Source organism: Malania oleifera, chromosome 2 (genome assembly GCF_029873635.1).
Source record: "Malania oleifera isolate guangnan ecotype guangnan chromosome 2, ASM2987363v1, whole genome shotgun sequence".
In the NCBI taxonomy this organism is placed as follows: Eukaryota; Viridiplantae; Streptophyta; class Magnoliopsida; order Santalales; family Ximeniaceae; genus Malania; species Malania oleifera.
The window spans coordinates 134,305,015-134,321,968 of NC_080418.1; the positions used below are offsets into that span (position 1 = coordinate 134,305,015).

Here is a 16,954-nt window from a genome sequence, read left to right on the forward strand (position 1 = left end):
TATCCTTTCATAATTTTTATTATCTCTTCCAATGTGTCCATTCAGATCTACTCCTATAAATATTTTCTCAATCCCTGGTATGCCTTGTATAATACTATCCATATCTTCCCAAAATTGTCTCTTAAGATTTTCTGCTAAGCCAACTTGAGGAGCATAAGCACTAATGATATTTATTATCTCTTGTCCTAATACCATCTTGATTTTTATAATTCTATCCCTTACTCTAGTTACATCCACAACGCTATCTTTTAAGCTTTTGTCTATAATAATGTCTACTTCATTCTTATGTTTTTCTTTTCTAGTGTACCAAATCCTAATTTATCGATTTCTCTAGCTTTCCCCCCCACCCACTTAGTTTCTTGAAGGCAAATTATATTAATTCTTCTTCTAATCATTGTATCCACAATTTCCATGTTTTTACCTGTAAGTGTCCCTATATTCCAAGTTGCTAATCTAATCCTAGTTTCCAGAACTAACGTCTTTACCTACCCACGTCCAGAATGATGAAGGAACCCTCGCATATTTGACACCGTACCCGGGCGCTGACACGGCGCGTTGCTTCGGGGCGACGACCTAGCCCACCCTCACCCACTTTTCGCTACACCCGGGTGGTTCAAGTGTAACGCGTCGCTCGTAGGGGAAACCCTAGCAAATATTCGGGAAGGATTCATATCATAGTGATCTGACAAATTTTACGCTGGCTGTCAGCTACCTAACACAACCCTCCTCCTTAACCCGGGCTTGGGACTGGCTGTGTGAGAAAAAATTAGGACATTAAGTGCATCACAGGCAAAGTAATATGGAAAGATTATAAAGTCATTGATATTAGCACCTAATATGGTAAGATTAGCAAATGCCATCAACAATCAAAGTTATCCAACAAATCTCCTTTTCTTTGTTTTTTTCCTCCTTTGTTGTTTTGTGTTCCCTTTTTGTCGGCTTTTTTTTTTCTTTTTTTTTGGGAGGGAGCACATAGTGAAAAATGCAAATCAAAAAAGTGATCACTAAACTAAAATGTATCTTGTACCACTCTGCCACAACCATACGAGAGAATGAAAAATTAACATGTATTTTCCTGAAGACCCATAACAAAATATAACATAACAGCTCATAAGATTCCATGCATATATTGATAAACAAACAAAAAGCAAAATAGTAAAATACATTTAAACTTTGACAAAAAAAATCATATTTCAATTGTATGCTTCCCCTAAACAAATGAAAAATAAGAGAATGTGTCAGGAAATATTAATAAAGAAAAAAAGAACTTTGTGTTGTTTAAAGAAAGTAATCAAGGTAAAATAATAAAAATTTGAATTTTTTTTCGATATCTATCAATAGTTAAAAAAATAATAATATAGAATGCATATTCTTTCTCGGATTAAAAGAAAAAAAAAATTAAACAAAAATGATAATAATTGAACAAACTACTAAAAAAACCAACTAAATCTTAACAACACAAAGAAACAAGAGTACCACCATAGCCGGTGAGTGTTTTGCCACTTCTCAACAGCAAAACATTATACTCCTAGAGTGAAGAATGATTTTGTGAAAACAACATGAGACCTAAAATTCTATTTTCTCCTCTTTTTTAGTACAAAATTGACGTAGACAAGGAATGGTGAACGTAATTGTGTAAAAATAAAAGCAATAAAAAAAGAAAGAAATTTTGTTTTGGGGCTTCAAACTAGTTGGGCTTGTCAGGCCATAGATAGGTCCAAAATCATGTGAATCGATATCGGATCAAATCATCAGTCGATAGATTCAGCAATGATTCAGTTGTGTTTAGATTCTCTAGTAAGATTCAAATCAATTTGGTGTAGAAGTGATTCGAATCGTATGAATCAAATCGTGAATCATAAGATTCTAACAACCAACTACGAATGGAATAAGTTGTGGAGTTAAGAATGTGCATAGTTACAAGGGACTTTTTGTGTTTGTATATGTGACTCTATATGTAATAAAACTGTAGTTAAGACTTAAGAGCACTATACTAGAACAGCAATTTCAACCCCCCTTTTATTGTTTCTCCATCCCTTCCCACAATTTTGTCCCTTTATCTTGATCAGAAAAAAGTTATTAGTTTCACATACAAACCACTACACCAAGGGCTCCCAGCAACCAACAACAACAAGAAGCTGACAACATCAGCAGTTCATACTGATAATGTCAACATCCATTTGGTGGGGTTTTACATTTTACAGGGGAAAAATTTCTTGCTTTTCATGCACGAAGTCATTTCCACGATAAACGCATGGCTGCCCACCACAAAACATGCTCTTTGTGTTCAGAGAGAGAGAGAGAGAGAGAGAGAGGAAGAGAGAGACCAGTAATCCGGGATCAGTTACATATGGGGAAGAGACTCAAGGTTATGATGCACCCCACCAAATTGACTGGCAAGGATAAAGATGAAAACCTCAGGCATATAGCATAGGTGCCACACTGTTATGGTAGAAAATAGTAACATTGTGATACCGAAGCAGGAGCAGATTTTGCTTCAAAATTCACGCAAACAGCATTACAGATAATTATGAGGCAATCACAGAGCATGATAGCAGCACTTTATGTCATCTACAACCAAATCTACTCCGTGTTTTGGAAAGCAGCATTCCTTTCATATCAACAATAACCATAATTTTCTACAAACTTTTCAAAATTATGATCTGATTTGTAAATTAACACATTCACCCAAACATCTTCATTCATTTAATTATGCCACACTGCAGCATACAAAATCTTAAGTGCACTTAGTGTTTCATGCAAGCAACTTCTAGTGCATTGATAAACCAATACTGGATCCATCTAGCAAGGAATGGTCCTTTTAAAACAACCCAAGACAAGAACAAACAAACTGCCATTTGTATAACAAGTTAAGAGGCAAAAGGAGAGGGAAGGGGATATTTTGTGCATGTGAGTGCAATTTTTTCTTTCTGCTTTTTTTTTTTTTTTTTTTTTTTAGAGAGAGAGAGGAAGAGAGAAAGGTAAATAGTAAACATTAAGTGGGCATGCTATGATATCAGCACATTATAAGACAGAATCAACCATTTGTATCGTTTACAAAATGCACTTTGTTACAAGAAAAACTATTTCAGTATATGCATACCTGAAATAAGTTCCTTTCTGCCACCTTCAGATGATACACGGTACCATTGAATGGAACATTTAAGGAGTTCTGGAGCTTTATCAGAGCAGGGTTGAATCCGCAAACATGATCCTAATGCTTCACAACCATCTAATTCATATAAATGGGTCATGTTTTCCTCCCCCCTCTTGCTAATTGCCAGCTGGAAAAGGCAAATGGAAATTACAGAAGGCAAGAAATGAAGTCACAACAGAAACCAAGTCTCCCACATTTTCACATAATGCTGTAAAGCTAAGCAAATCAAACGTCATATAATTCATCATAATCTTCAGAAGTACCAAAAGGAATGTCATAAGTATGCCAAAAGGGCAAAAGTAAGAAAGCTCCAGCAAACAAACAACTATGTAATATATAATCCCATTTCGCACCTTGAGCATAGCTCCCTTTTTATGTACTACCAGTAAGAATGTCACGGCATTGCACGTGTTTTAAATTGAATAATTTTTATCAATATATTTTTATATTTTAAATGAAATTTCAATTTTTTTAAAAACTAAATTGACAATACATTGACTTAAATCTTAATTAGGCTTATAAAGTTATATGTAGGGGTGAGCATAATTTGGTTAAAACTCAATTAACCAAGCAAATTCGGTCGGTAAGGTTCGGTTTTAAATTTCATTGAATTTCGATTTTCGGTTTTCAATTCTGTTTTTGGATTCGGTTAATTCAGTTACTGAATTAACCAAATAGTATAAATTAATAATAAATAATTGTATATATTACATATTAAAATATTTTATATATTATATATATACTAAATTTTTATTTATTTTTTATATTATATATATTAAAATTACATAAATTATATATTATTTATATTTTATATATATATTAAAAATATATATTTTATATATAATAAAATATTAAATCGGTTAACCGATTTAACTGGAATTCGGTTAAGTCAGTTTTGAGTTCAGTTAAATATGGAATTTTGATCGGTTCTGTTAATGAGATTTTTTAACCGAACCGACCGAATGCCCACCCCTAGGGAAGATTAAGAAACACACCCTAATGTGAAAACACACTCTCTGACGACAGAAATTGGAAATACATACTGATGGAGGATTATAGAGCCATCTTTTGGTGACTCTTTGCCTATTGCAGTCAATTGTCCTCTTTTACAGATTACAATAGTACAGTACCATAACTTCATTACCAGAAAGATTAATTCCATGCTCAAAGTTGAGTTATCATACAACATACAACATACAACAGAATATCTTTACAAGAGAACATGCACCAACCCGCAGAAAACAAGCAAGTAAACATAAAAGAATTTTGCCAAAGGTGAAAAGAAACCTCTTTCTGAAGCTGAAGAGAATGCTTAGACTTCTGTGCAAAATGAACTCTTAATGCATGAAGCTCATGTTCCATGTCCATAACCTGAAAATTTATGTTTAATTTACTCAATAATAAACAAAGTTTGCAAAATTACATATTCAAAAGCAGGAACAATATAGAATTTTTTTTTCATCTAAAACATATGAATTTTCACGAAGTCACAAAACATTATATTTTTGCAGTGTCAAAAAAACGATAAGATTACATATTCTTTAGTTTCATTTTTTTTCCCTTTTCACTGCCTGCTTTCTGTACTTGGGTTGGCACCACCTCAGTGCCTTTTTTTTCACTGCAATACAATCTTAGTTATCTACACAAACACACACACACAAAAGTCACAAAATAAAACATTATGGAGACAAATAGTCAATAAGTTACCAATAACGAACTGAAGCAAAACAATAATTATTACAAATTTACAGCTACACAAGTCTCATCATACCTGTTTCAAAAAGTTATACACCTTAAACTAAAAATCATGATAATTACCATCTAATGAGGATACAATTTTAAATAAACCAGTGTTTATGATCTCAACTTTCCAAGTCAGTCCACTAATTCATTATAAATTCGTTCTACTTGCATTTTTCATCGATCAAATTTAATTCTTGTTAGCTCCCGAGTCTAATAACCACTCTTTCCAATGCTCAATATACACAATAATTCCAACCAGTAAAGTCATTCAAATTTAAATTAAGTCAATGTACATATCAACAAACTAATTATGCAGAATTGATCTAATTTATCCTTTTCAAAACAAAGGATAACAATCTCTGACTTTATCAAACAAAGACTAAAGCCAACCCAGCTGTTCTTCTTTAGAACTCCTGTTGCTGGCCAAAAACCACAAGAGGAAAAAATCAGGATCTAAACGGCATTCCTTCACCAAGAAACTTACTTAATCATGCTTCTGATATATTTAACTGAAAGGTTTTTTAAGTGAAAAAAAAAAAAGGAAAAAATTGTTCTTCTTCCTACCTATCATCAGTTACCTAATTGTCTTATTTATTTCATAAACTTTAATTCAGCTGCTCAAAAATACTAAAATATCCATATTCAACTTTCATTGCTTAGGCTCAATAAATATGCTTGCATTTTAGTTTTAAAAATGCAATTCATATTTGCATTCAAAAATTCTATAAACTGTGCATAGAGGAAATTAATGACAATGACATTGCGTCTTAAAAATTAAAACCTGCAAATATAGAACTGCCTCCATTTGGCTGTTGCGATGCCCCACAATAGTATGAACTGTTCTCACCAGTATTAGGATGTAAAACAATATTTTCTTCAATTTTGAATTTCACACCATCCTATTTGCAGCGAAGATTTGAGAACTAGTTTAATTTCTTGATAAATAGTCAACAATTAGTACCATAAACAACAAGAAGATTTTTATTTTATTTAGATTAACCAAGCTATCACAGATCCAATTTAAATATGTCTCACGCTCCAAAGGCTCCTTAGGTGGGTACTGCTTGGCAGAAATTTTAGTTCAGAACAAATAACATAACTTACCAATTAACACCATAGGTAATACATGATTACCAAAAATGGTTTTAAGACAAGTAGATGGAATCCAGAATTTCATGATTCTAGTCCATTAAGCCAATCTACTAAGCCAATCTACAAATATGATGCAGAATTTTATTAAAATTAACCCATCAAACGTCTAGAGTATTTATAGTGTCTTAAAATGTTCAACCTAATAGCAAAAAAAATTTTTAAAAATTGATTGGAAAAAATCCCGTTCATAGGGAAAGAAAGAAATATACATAAATAAAATTTAAAAAATAAAAATATATACAGTGCTTTTTTTTTTGACAATTAAATCACCCAAACTAGTACTTTAAACTTCATTGCTCAAAGGCATGAATCAAGATGTCATTTAATTCAAACGCTCCATCATCGTCTTTTTTTATCAGCAAAGAAATGTTACTAGATTAAGACAGGGCATCAAGAAGAGGCCATTCAAGTACAGCGAAAACAACAAATAACAAAAACAATACACCAGTCACTGAAGTACAGCAACCAGGCATCAAGAAGATACCATTCAAGTAGAGGGAAAACAACAAATAACAAAAACTATACACCGGACACTGAAGTACATCCAGGAAATAAGATTAACAGAGTTCCTCTCGGGCATCCTATTATGCTAAAAGTCATAGAAATCCAGTTATCCATGACAGCTTGCAAAGAAGAAACCGTCCCATCGAAAACCCTTCTGTTCCTTTCTTTCCAGACCACCCCAAAAAATAGCAAGGGGAATAAGAGAAACAGCTCTCCTTTTGAACTTCTTGGAGCAGATACCTTTCCAAGCCCATATCTCACCCTCATCCGAAGCTGCAATGACCAATTTCTGATTGACCATGGAAATGGCCAAGCTCCAAAGATTCTTAGTCCAGGAGCAATGAAGAAGGGTGTGATCCACCGATACCGCTTCCTCAAGGCATAGAAAACACCTGTTCATGATAGAGGAGCCCTTTCTTTGAAGGTTGTCAAGAGTGAGGATCTTCCCCAGCCAAGTGAAAAAAGCCACCTTCGAAGGGGCTGCTGTTTTCCAAATGGACTTCAATGGAAAAGAGTTTATGCACTCCACCGGGCAGCTAAGGCGATTATAATAAGACTTGACTGTGAAAACTCCCTCCTTGCTCAAGGGCCACTTGGGAATATTGGACGAGGCCTGGCTCTGAACATTGTAAAGGCTGCTGTAAAAATTTATAAGAGTATCAATTTCCCAATCAAAACCATTCCTGATCAGAAGAATGTTCCAAAGTCCAAACGGTCCCATGAGTTGAGTGTTCGTGGTGTTGGCGAATCAGGGCATCTTTATTGCATGAAATACTACAAAGCGCTAAGCTGGGAGCAACAAAACCAAATGTCATGCCAAAAAACACATCCTCCCCTTTTCCAATGCCGAAAGGAATGTGAGAAAAGTTCTCCCACCCTATTCTAAAGAATTTCCAGACACTAGTACCATACCCTTTGGTTGCCTCTCTGGAGGCCCAACCATTGTGATAAAGGCCCTATTTAGTAACAATAACTTCCCACCAAAAATAATTTTTCTCAAACATGAACTTCCAGAGCCACTTCACCAAGAGTGCCTTGTAAAATGTACCAAGGCATCTAAGGCTGAGCCCTCCTTGCATGGGTTGTTTGACAACTCCCATCTTACAAGATTATATTTGAATTCCTCTCCGGTGTTCCCCCAAAAGGAATCTTTTCTGAATGCCCTCCAATCTTTTAGCAACAGCACTGTGTATGGGAAACAAAGACATAAAATAAACAGGGAGATTGGCCAAGGTGCTTTTGATCAAAGTGGGCCTACCACCCTTGGAAAGATAATTCCTTTCACAACCAGCCTCTGGCAAATCAAAGCATCTTTTTCCCTACAGAAAAAATAAATAAAGAAAAATAAGATTTAAAGGCCGATGTATACACCATCTGTCGTGCCAAAAGGTAAACCCTTCTCAATTGCCAACGTAAAAAACCACATGCTACATAAAACCTCCCATCCTTTTCTAATCCACCTCAAACCCCCAGCCATAAGGTTGTTTATCTCTTTTAGTAGTCAGCCCATTCTCCTGTATACATTATTTGACCTTGATTTCCCATCATAAATAATCTTGTTCTTCCTTGAACCTCTAATTTCATTTCCTAAGGAGAAGTTATTGAAAGAAATATATATATATATAAACCCCAGCTCACCTCCAAAGACTGCTTTCTTGACAACCTCCCATTTAACCAAATGATATTAGAATCTCACTCCACATTGCCCCAAAGAATTCTCTTCTGCAACACCTCCAACCCCCTGGCCCTGGCCGCCAAGCAAGGGATCAAACTGAGAACAGATAAAATAAAATGGAAGGTTTGCTAAATTGCCTTTGAAGAGAGTGAGACTATGTACTTATTCTTATATCCATGAGCTTCTTTTCTTGCTAGAATTTCAAAGAATTCTCTCCTTAAAATTTAGCTCACAAGGGCAGGCCCAATTATGTCAATAAGAGACCCCACCTTGCATCCAAGAACCTCAGCCAGAAGCCTCCATGAATCCCTTCACCCGAAAAAATGAATTCACTTCTACTCAAATTTACCTTTAGTCAAGAAATTGATATAAAGCACAAAAAGATACATATCTATTAAAGATTTGCTCCACATATGCCCCCACAAAAAACAATAGTGCTGTCTGCAAATAGCAAATAGGACACCTTCCCTATCGCTTCTCTTGACCTTAAAACCCTTCAAAATGAAAAGTTTCAACTTTCAAAAGCATGTTAGTAAGGGGGAGTTTGGCTCGGGTTATATCCTGGAAGATTCCCAGGAATGTGACCTTTGGAATGCTGGATGCACACATTTGGAAACTGTGGGAATCCTATGAGACAGGAATTGAGATTGCAGATACCCCCAAAACATGGGTATTCAAAGCTCGCCAGCTTCCCATCGGAATCCAACTTCATGGGATGAAACAAACACTGCCATTCAGCACTCCTGGTTGTTCGCTATTATTATTATTATTATTATTTTATTATTATTATTATTTGGGATAGAAAAAAAAAAAGAAATGTCATTACAGATGAAGGAATGTACAAAAAGGAGCATAAGAAATCATCTTAAGAAGACAAAAGAACATTAAGGAAAATTACAAACAAAATAACGCATCCTTCCAAACATGCTGTAAATCCAAAAAACACACCCCCTTAAACCACCCTGCTGCAAATGCCCATAACAAGGCCAAATACTGATTCCTATCCCAAAGCAAAGTCCAGGACATCTTCTTACCCATAAAAATACATGCAATCTCTCCAACCAAATATCCCATAAAACAGAAAAATCCCACACTTTCACAAATCCAAACCATCTCCACTCCAACCAAGCCCCGTAAAGCAATTAGACAACAAATCCTCCACAAAATGTGGACAAACCCAGCTCTCCCAAAAAAACCAAATAGCTTATTTCAAATCCTCCATGAAAAGGAACATTGCAGAAAAAGATGAGAAATAGATTCTGCACTATCCCCCCCCCCCCCCCCCAAAAAAAAAAAAAGGAGAGCACACGTCGGGAGGTAAAACATTAGAAGGCCACCTACTATTATTATTATTATTATTATTTTAGTAGAAAAAGATGAAATATCATTAAAGATGAAGGAATGTACAAAGAGGAGCATAAGAAATCATCTTAACAAGAAAAAGAACAAAAAGGAAAGATTACAATCAAAATAGCACAGCCTTCCAGTCACACTGTGAATCCAAAAAGCACAACCCCTTAAAACACCCTGCTGCAAAAGCCCATAACGAGGTCAAATACTGATTCCTATCCCAAAGTAAAGTCCAAGACATCTTCCCTATAAAAACAGATGCATTCTCTCCAACCAAATATCCCACAAAACAGCAAAGATCCCACACCTCCACAAATCCAAACCATCTCCACTCCAACCACACCCCATAAAGGAAGTAGCCAACAAAAATCCTCCACCAAACGTGGACAAACCCAACTCTCCCAAAAAACACCAAATAGCTTATTTCAATCCTCCATGAAAAGGAACAGTGAAGAAAGAGATGAGAAATAGATTCTGAACTGTCAAAACTAAGAGAGCACACATCTGGAGGTAAAGCCTTAGAAGGCCTCCTACTCTGCAACAAATTATTGGTGTCAAGTCTATTACCCAGATGACTAGATGAAGGAAGAGAAGACAAATGTACTAGGGGTTCAACTAAAACTCAGGAACAACAGTAGGAACAGGTATAAAGATCTGGTAGAAGTACGTGTGTTCCTACTTCCCAGTACTCTAACACAGAGGAGATTCAAAGAATGTAACACAGACACAAGCAAAGAATCAATTCAACATAGGATATTGGGGTTTTGGATCAAGTACGAAAGGCTGTTCTTTATGGCCTCCCTTGAGGTTTGGCAAAAAGACAATGACCTCCCTTGTGGTTTCAAAAATTTCAAAGATCCCCCCTGAGGTTTCAAGAATTCCAGAGACTTCCCCTGAGGTTTGCCAAAAAGACACAAACCTCCCCTTGTAAAAAGATTAAGGGAGGTATGTGTCTTTTTGGCAAACCTTAGGGGAGGTTTGTGGCATTTTTGAAACCTAAGGGAAGGTCTTTGTCTTTTTTCCAAACCTCACAGTAGGTCAATGTCTTTTCCCTAATATCTCAAAAAAAATGACCAACATCTATAACATTTTCAAGTGCGAGAATATCCTAAAAATACATTTGATTGCACAAGGATTCAAGAAGTAAAGAAGGCATCTCTGAATCCTCCAGATCTGATCGAGTTCATCTCCTCTTCTTACAGCATCATTGAGCCAGCTAAGTAAACTCATAGCTTGTCTCTTCCTATGTTCATGTGAGACCCCTAAAGTCGCATCGACAATTATGAAAATTTCCTTGCAACTCTAAAAAATTTGGTGATCCTGCACATTAAATCATCTCAGATTTTCCTCCAAGGGTTTTTGTGGAGTCCTCTTGATTGTGAGATGAGCCAAGGGTTTTTTTCTCAATCTTGCTACAGAGTATTCTTTCGCACAAAATGGGCACAGAATTTTATGCGCGAAAATTTTCTACCAGCCTTTTGCCATGAAGTCTTCAGGAGGAATGAACAACCTTGACCCCCTTGGTTTACCTAAGAGAAAACTAGCATCTTCTCGTAGTTATGATTCTTCAACTCAAACAGTACAAACCAATCCCTTTCTGACCAGAACCCGGCCCAGGCAATATGCGATCAACCACTCTCTTCCAGCCCCAGATACAGCAGATCCTTCGTTTCCTACAAATTTCTGTTACTTGCAAGTGGTCCTTGCTTTGATCCTCCAGCACCAAATCAGAAGATCTGTTCTCAATGGCAACAAATTTCTGCCTTCAAATCTCATAGCGGAGGAGAGCTTTTAAAGGCCCCTTGTATTCTTTTAAATTAGTTAACAAATGATATCTTCCTTGGAGAGAATAGTTTACATCTTTGTGATGAACAGACTAAAAAAGGCTATTATCCACTTATGTTCCTACAGGACAGACTCCACAGAGACCAGGGAGGGGTAAACTAGATAAAATCCCAACTTCTAGCATTTTCGCAAAGTGGCCATTCTTGAACCTCTGCATGTACAAACAGTAAAAAGAAAAGCCACCCACACTGTAGAGTGTCAAAAAAAAAAATCAATAGTATTAGAGTCTACCAAAGACAAGCCACTATGCCAACTAGTCACAGTAGTAATCCATCGGTCTTTGATAACATGTGAGGACATAGATCCTCGAAAGCTCTCTTAATCTTTCCAACCACACAACCAAAAGATGGCAAGGGGAATAAGTGTCAAAACTTTCCTACTTTCATTGTTTGAGTGAATGCATTTCCAAGCCCATAACTCGCCCTCCATTGTTATACTCGCTGATTCCTGATCAGAGTTATGGCAAGGTTCCAAAGATTTTTGGAACAAGAAACGGTACAAGAGGATATGCTCAATTGATTCAGAATTTTCCATAAATAAGAAGCACAGCACCTGTTTATAAGAGACCGTCCCCTCTTATACAGATTGTCAATGGAAAGAATCTTTCCAAGCATTGCCTCCCATGCAACAAAAGCAACCTTTGTGGGAGCTACCGTTTTCCAAATGGGCTTCTAGAGGAAGCTGTGCTACTAGCTGCTGCAGAGGAACTGAGATTCCAATAGTAGGAGCTGAGTGTAAAGCTGCCATTTTTATTCAGTGTCCACTTAGGTTCATTGGAATGTTTCAATTTTGAATTTTGTACAAGCTGCCATAAAATTCTGGAAGGTGGTGTATTATTTATGGCTCTTATACTTCTGTTTTCATAAGCAAAGAAGGAAGGAGGAAAAACATGAAGGGGGCAGCACAACAGGACTCGTCAACGAGGAGCCTATGCTCGTCAACGAGGAAACAGCAGAGGTTCGTCAACGAAGGTTCTGAAGCTCGTTGACGAATAATTACTGAGAGCAGGAAATTTTAGACTTCTAACATCATCGACGAGAACCTTTTATTCGTCGACGAAGGTTTTTCATGGTCTCGTTGACGAGGCTCTGTGTTTGTTGACGAGAGGCGCCTGGGCTACGGCAGTTTTTCTGAATTTTGAATTTTTGAACGTTGGGTGGTTGGGCAAACGGGGGGAAACCTTCGAGGAACCTCTATATATGTCATCTAGGCATATTTTGAGAGAGAGTGTGATCATTAGAGAAGTGTATTGTGTACATTTTTATTTCCTTAGTGAAATTTGTGTGTCATTGCTTTCGTGGATGTAGGCTTTGCCGAACCATGTAAATCTTTGTGTTGATCCTATTTTGGTTGCATGTATTATTTACATTCACTTGTTGTTTATTTTTCTGTACATCTTCATTATACGATCCCTATCACAACAAATTGGTATCAGAGCGTAGTTGTTATGTTCTGCAAGATTTGACGTTGTCAAATTTGATGGAACCGGAAACTTCGGTTTATGGCAGAAGAGAGTAAAGGATATTCTAGTGCAGCAAGGAATGGCTAAAGCATTGCTTGATACTCAACCGGAAGGAATGGATGAGACAACATGGGTAGATTTGAAAGCAAAGGCAGCATCGACAATATGCTTGTGTTTGGTCGACGAAGTTCTCTATCAGGTGATGGAGGAGGATTCTCTAGCGGCTATCTAGCGAAAGTTAGAAAGTCGGTACATGTCTAAATCCCTCAATAACAAACTTTTTCTTAAGCAGCGTTTATATTGGCTTAAGATGGTAGAAGGATCTAGTCTAAATCAACACATCAATGCATTTAACCAAATCACGGAAGGTTTGGGTTTACTTCATGCGTCACAAGTCTAGTACGTTTGCCAAGTTTAAGATTTGAAAGGCTGAAGTGAAAAACCTGACATGGAGGAGAATCAAATATTTAAGGTCAGATAATGGACCGAGTACGCTGATTCTCGATTTATGGAGTTTTGTGCGGAGCAAGGCATCAAGAGACATTTTACAGTTTGTCGGACACCTTAGCAAAATGGTATGGCAAAACGGATGAACCAGACTCTTACTAATAGGGCTCAGTGTCTCAGATTGAATGCAAGGCTACCGAAGAATTTCTAGGCCGAGGCAGGTAGTATGGCTTGTTTTCTGGTTAACCGATCACCAATGACATCACTAGCGGCTAAAGTGGCGGAAGAGATTTGGACGGGAAATGCAGTAGACTACTCCGAATTGAAGGTATTTAGGTGTCTAGACTATGTCCACGTGTCTAGTGAGGAAAGGTCTAAGCTTGACCCAAAATCTCGTCGTTGCATCTTCTTGGGATATCCAGAAGGTGAGAAGGGGTATAAGCTGTGGGACCCATTGGCAAACAAGGTGGTGATCAGTAGAGATGTAGTCTTTGATGAGAAGGCTATGGTGTAGCGTACTCAAGAGTTTGATGAAAAGAAACAAGAGCCAGAAAGCTGGGACAGTGATGAACATGTTGTGCAGGTGAAGTTGGAAGCTCAGGGCAATGAAAATGATCATGGTCCCTTGATTGCAGGGAGCTCTAGCTCGGGAAACTAGCAAGTCGACGATATTCCTATACGAAAATCCGAACGCACTATCAGGCCTCGATCGATTTTGATGATTAGTATCTTATGCTTTCCTTTCTTGTTGCAACCATCCAACTTCTTTTCAAGAGGCAGTGCAAGGTCAGGAGAAAGATAGGCGGATGGGAGCAATGATTGAGGAAATGGAATCACTGCATAAGAACAAAACTTGGGAATTGGTGGAGCTTCCAGATAGGAAGAGACCGATAGGTTGCAAATGGGTGTATAGGAAGAAGGAGGCAATTTCAAAAAAGGAAGGAGAGAAATTCAAGGTACGGTTGGTGGCAAAAGGATACTCACAAAAGAAGGGGATAGATTATGATGAGATCTTTTCTCCAGTGATCCAACATACTTCTATCAGAATTGTGTTGGGGTTGGTAGTTTATTAAGATCTTCATTTGGAACAAATGGATGTGAAGATGGCGTTTCTTCATGGTGACTTGGAGGAACAAATCTACATGGTACAGCCGAAGGGATTCATTGAACTAGGAAAAGAAAATTCTGTTTGCAGGTTGAAGAAATCTCTTTATGGGCTGAAACAATCTCCAAGGCAATGGTATAAATGGTTTGATTAGTACATGATGAAGATTGGCTACAAACGGTATGAGTATGATTGCTGCGTTTATGTGAATAAACTTGAGGATGGTTCTCTTATTTTCTTGTTATTGTACGTCGATGACATGTTGATAGCTACAAAGGATTTAACTGAGGTGAATCAGTTAAAGGACCTGTTGTATAAGGAATTTGACATGAAGGATCTTGGTTCAGCCAAGAAAATACTTGGGATGGAGATTCGCCGTGACAGGATTGCTAGGAGATTATGGTTATCTCAGGGCGGTTATGTTTAGAAGGTGTTGGAGAGGTTTGGCATGGCTGATGCAAGACCAGTATGTACACCTCTAGCGAATCATTTTAAGTTGTCTACTGCAAATTGCCCAAGTTCGGATGAGAAAATCCGGGACATATCAAAGGTCCCCTATGCTAATGTTGTGGGGAGTTTAATATATGTCATGGTATGTACGAGGCCAAATTTGGCTCATGTGGTAAGCGTGGTGAGCAAGTTCCTCTTGTTGGGAATAAAGAACAAATTCCCGAAATCTGTGAGAAACAGAATAGAAGAAAAATAACGCCAAAGAAAAAATCAATCACACGCACAAGATAATATTTACGTGGTTCGGCAATTTTGCCTACGTCCACGGAGTTGCAGAGATTTCAATATTATTAGGAAGAAAACACAGAGAGTGCGGCGATACAATGCTCTCCCTCTCGCTCTCACGCAGGTACAACCACGCCAACCCTAATCACCAGAAAACAATCCTTTTTATATGTTGCGCCTAGGGTTCCGTTCCATGGACTAAGTTTTAGGATAGAAATCTCTAATTAAATAGAGGTCGGGTCGTCATCCAAATTAAAACACAACTAGGTTCCACAAAAGCCCAACAAATCTCCCACTTGGAGACTAGTTCAATCACCAATATCAACTGCAATCCTCCTAAACAAACAATCCCTTATCCTTGCAACTCAACCTCCTCTCCTCAAGCTAGAAGACCAACTGAAGCTACACACAACTTCAGTTTCTCAATAGTAACACCCTTAGTCAACATGTCTGCTGGGTTCTTAGATCCACATATCTTTTCAAGTATTACCAGCTTATCTTCAACAAGGTAACGGATAAAGTGGTATTTTGTTTGTATGTGTTTCGACTTTAAATGAAAAGCTGAATTTTTGGCAAGAAAGATTGCACTCTGACTGTCACTGTATAGAATGCCCATCTTCTGCTTCTTACCCAATTCTTCTAAGAAACCATGTAGCCAAATCATCTCCTTTCCAGCTTCAGTTGCTGCAACATACTCAGCTTCTGTAGTTGACAAAGTAACAATCTTTTGCAAATTTGAAGCCCAAGATATAGCTGTACCACCCAGAGTAAATACAAATCCAATAGTACTCTTTCTACTATCATTATCACTAGCAAAATCAGCGTCTACATAACCTTGCAGTTTCAAACTTGCACCAGTGAAGCAAAGACATGTATCTGATGAGCCCCTTAGATATCTCAGAATCCACTTTGCTGCCTCCCAATGCTGCTTTCCTGGCCTACTCATGAATCTGCTCACAACTCCCACTGCATGTGCAATGTCTGACCTTGTATACACCATAGCATACATCAAGCTGCCAATAGCTGAAGCATAGGGCACCTTGCTCATATGGTCCCTTTCTTCTTCTGTCTTCGGTGACTATTCCTTGCTTAGTTTGAAATGACTACCCAAGGGTGTGCTCACTGGTTTAGATTCATTCATGTTGAATCTGCTGAGAATTTTCTTCACATACTCTGACTGTGAAAGCTTCAATGTACCATTAGCCTTGTCTCTAATAATTCTCATTCTAAGGATTTGTTTTGCAGCTCCCAAATCCTTCATTGCAAACTGTTCTGACAATTGCTTCTTCAAATTATTAATCTCCTCAATGCTAGACCCTGCAATAAGCATATCATCTACATATAGCAGTAAAATGATATAAGAATTGTCAAAGAACTTAACATAACAACAGTGATCAGCTTCACATCTCTTGAACTCAATTTTATGCATAAAACTATCAAACTTCTTATACCACTGTCTTGGAGCTTGATTTAGACCATACAAGCTCTTTCTCAGTTTGCAGACTAAATTCTCTTGTCCCTGGACAATGAACCCTTCTGGCTGAATCATGTAGATGTCTTCCTCCAAGTCACCGTGAAGGAATGCCGTTTTCACATCCAACTGCTCAAGATGTAGATTTTCTGCAGCCACCATTACCAGTACCAGTCTAATTGTTGACATCTTCACAACTGGAGAAAATATTTTTGTAAAGTCAATGCCTTCCTTTTGCTGAAACCCTTTGACAACTAATCTGGCTTTGTAGCACTAGCTACCATCATGTTCGTTCTTTATTCTGTATA

At 37.4% G+C, this 16,954-nt stretch overlaps 1 protein-coding gene across 2 annotated transcripts in view; it reads right to left on the minus strand.

Annotated features, from left to right (window-relative positions):
• The window catches only part of LOC131149027 (stomatal closure-related actin-binding protein 1-like), a 47,856-nt gene that overhangs the window by 16,525 nt on the left and 14,377 nt on the right, over positions 1–16,954 (minus strand). For both annotated transcript variants that reach the window (XM_058099064.1, XM_058099065.1), the window contains exons 7-8: positions 4,445–4,528; positions 3,104–3,284 (exon numbers count right to left, since the gene is read on the minus strand). In XM_058099064.1, coding sequence (XP_057955047.1) covers positions 3,104–3,284; positions 4,445–4,528 — 265 coding nt within the window. The remainder of the gene's footprint in view (positions 1–3,103; positions 3,285–4,444; positions 4,529–16,954) is intronic.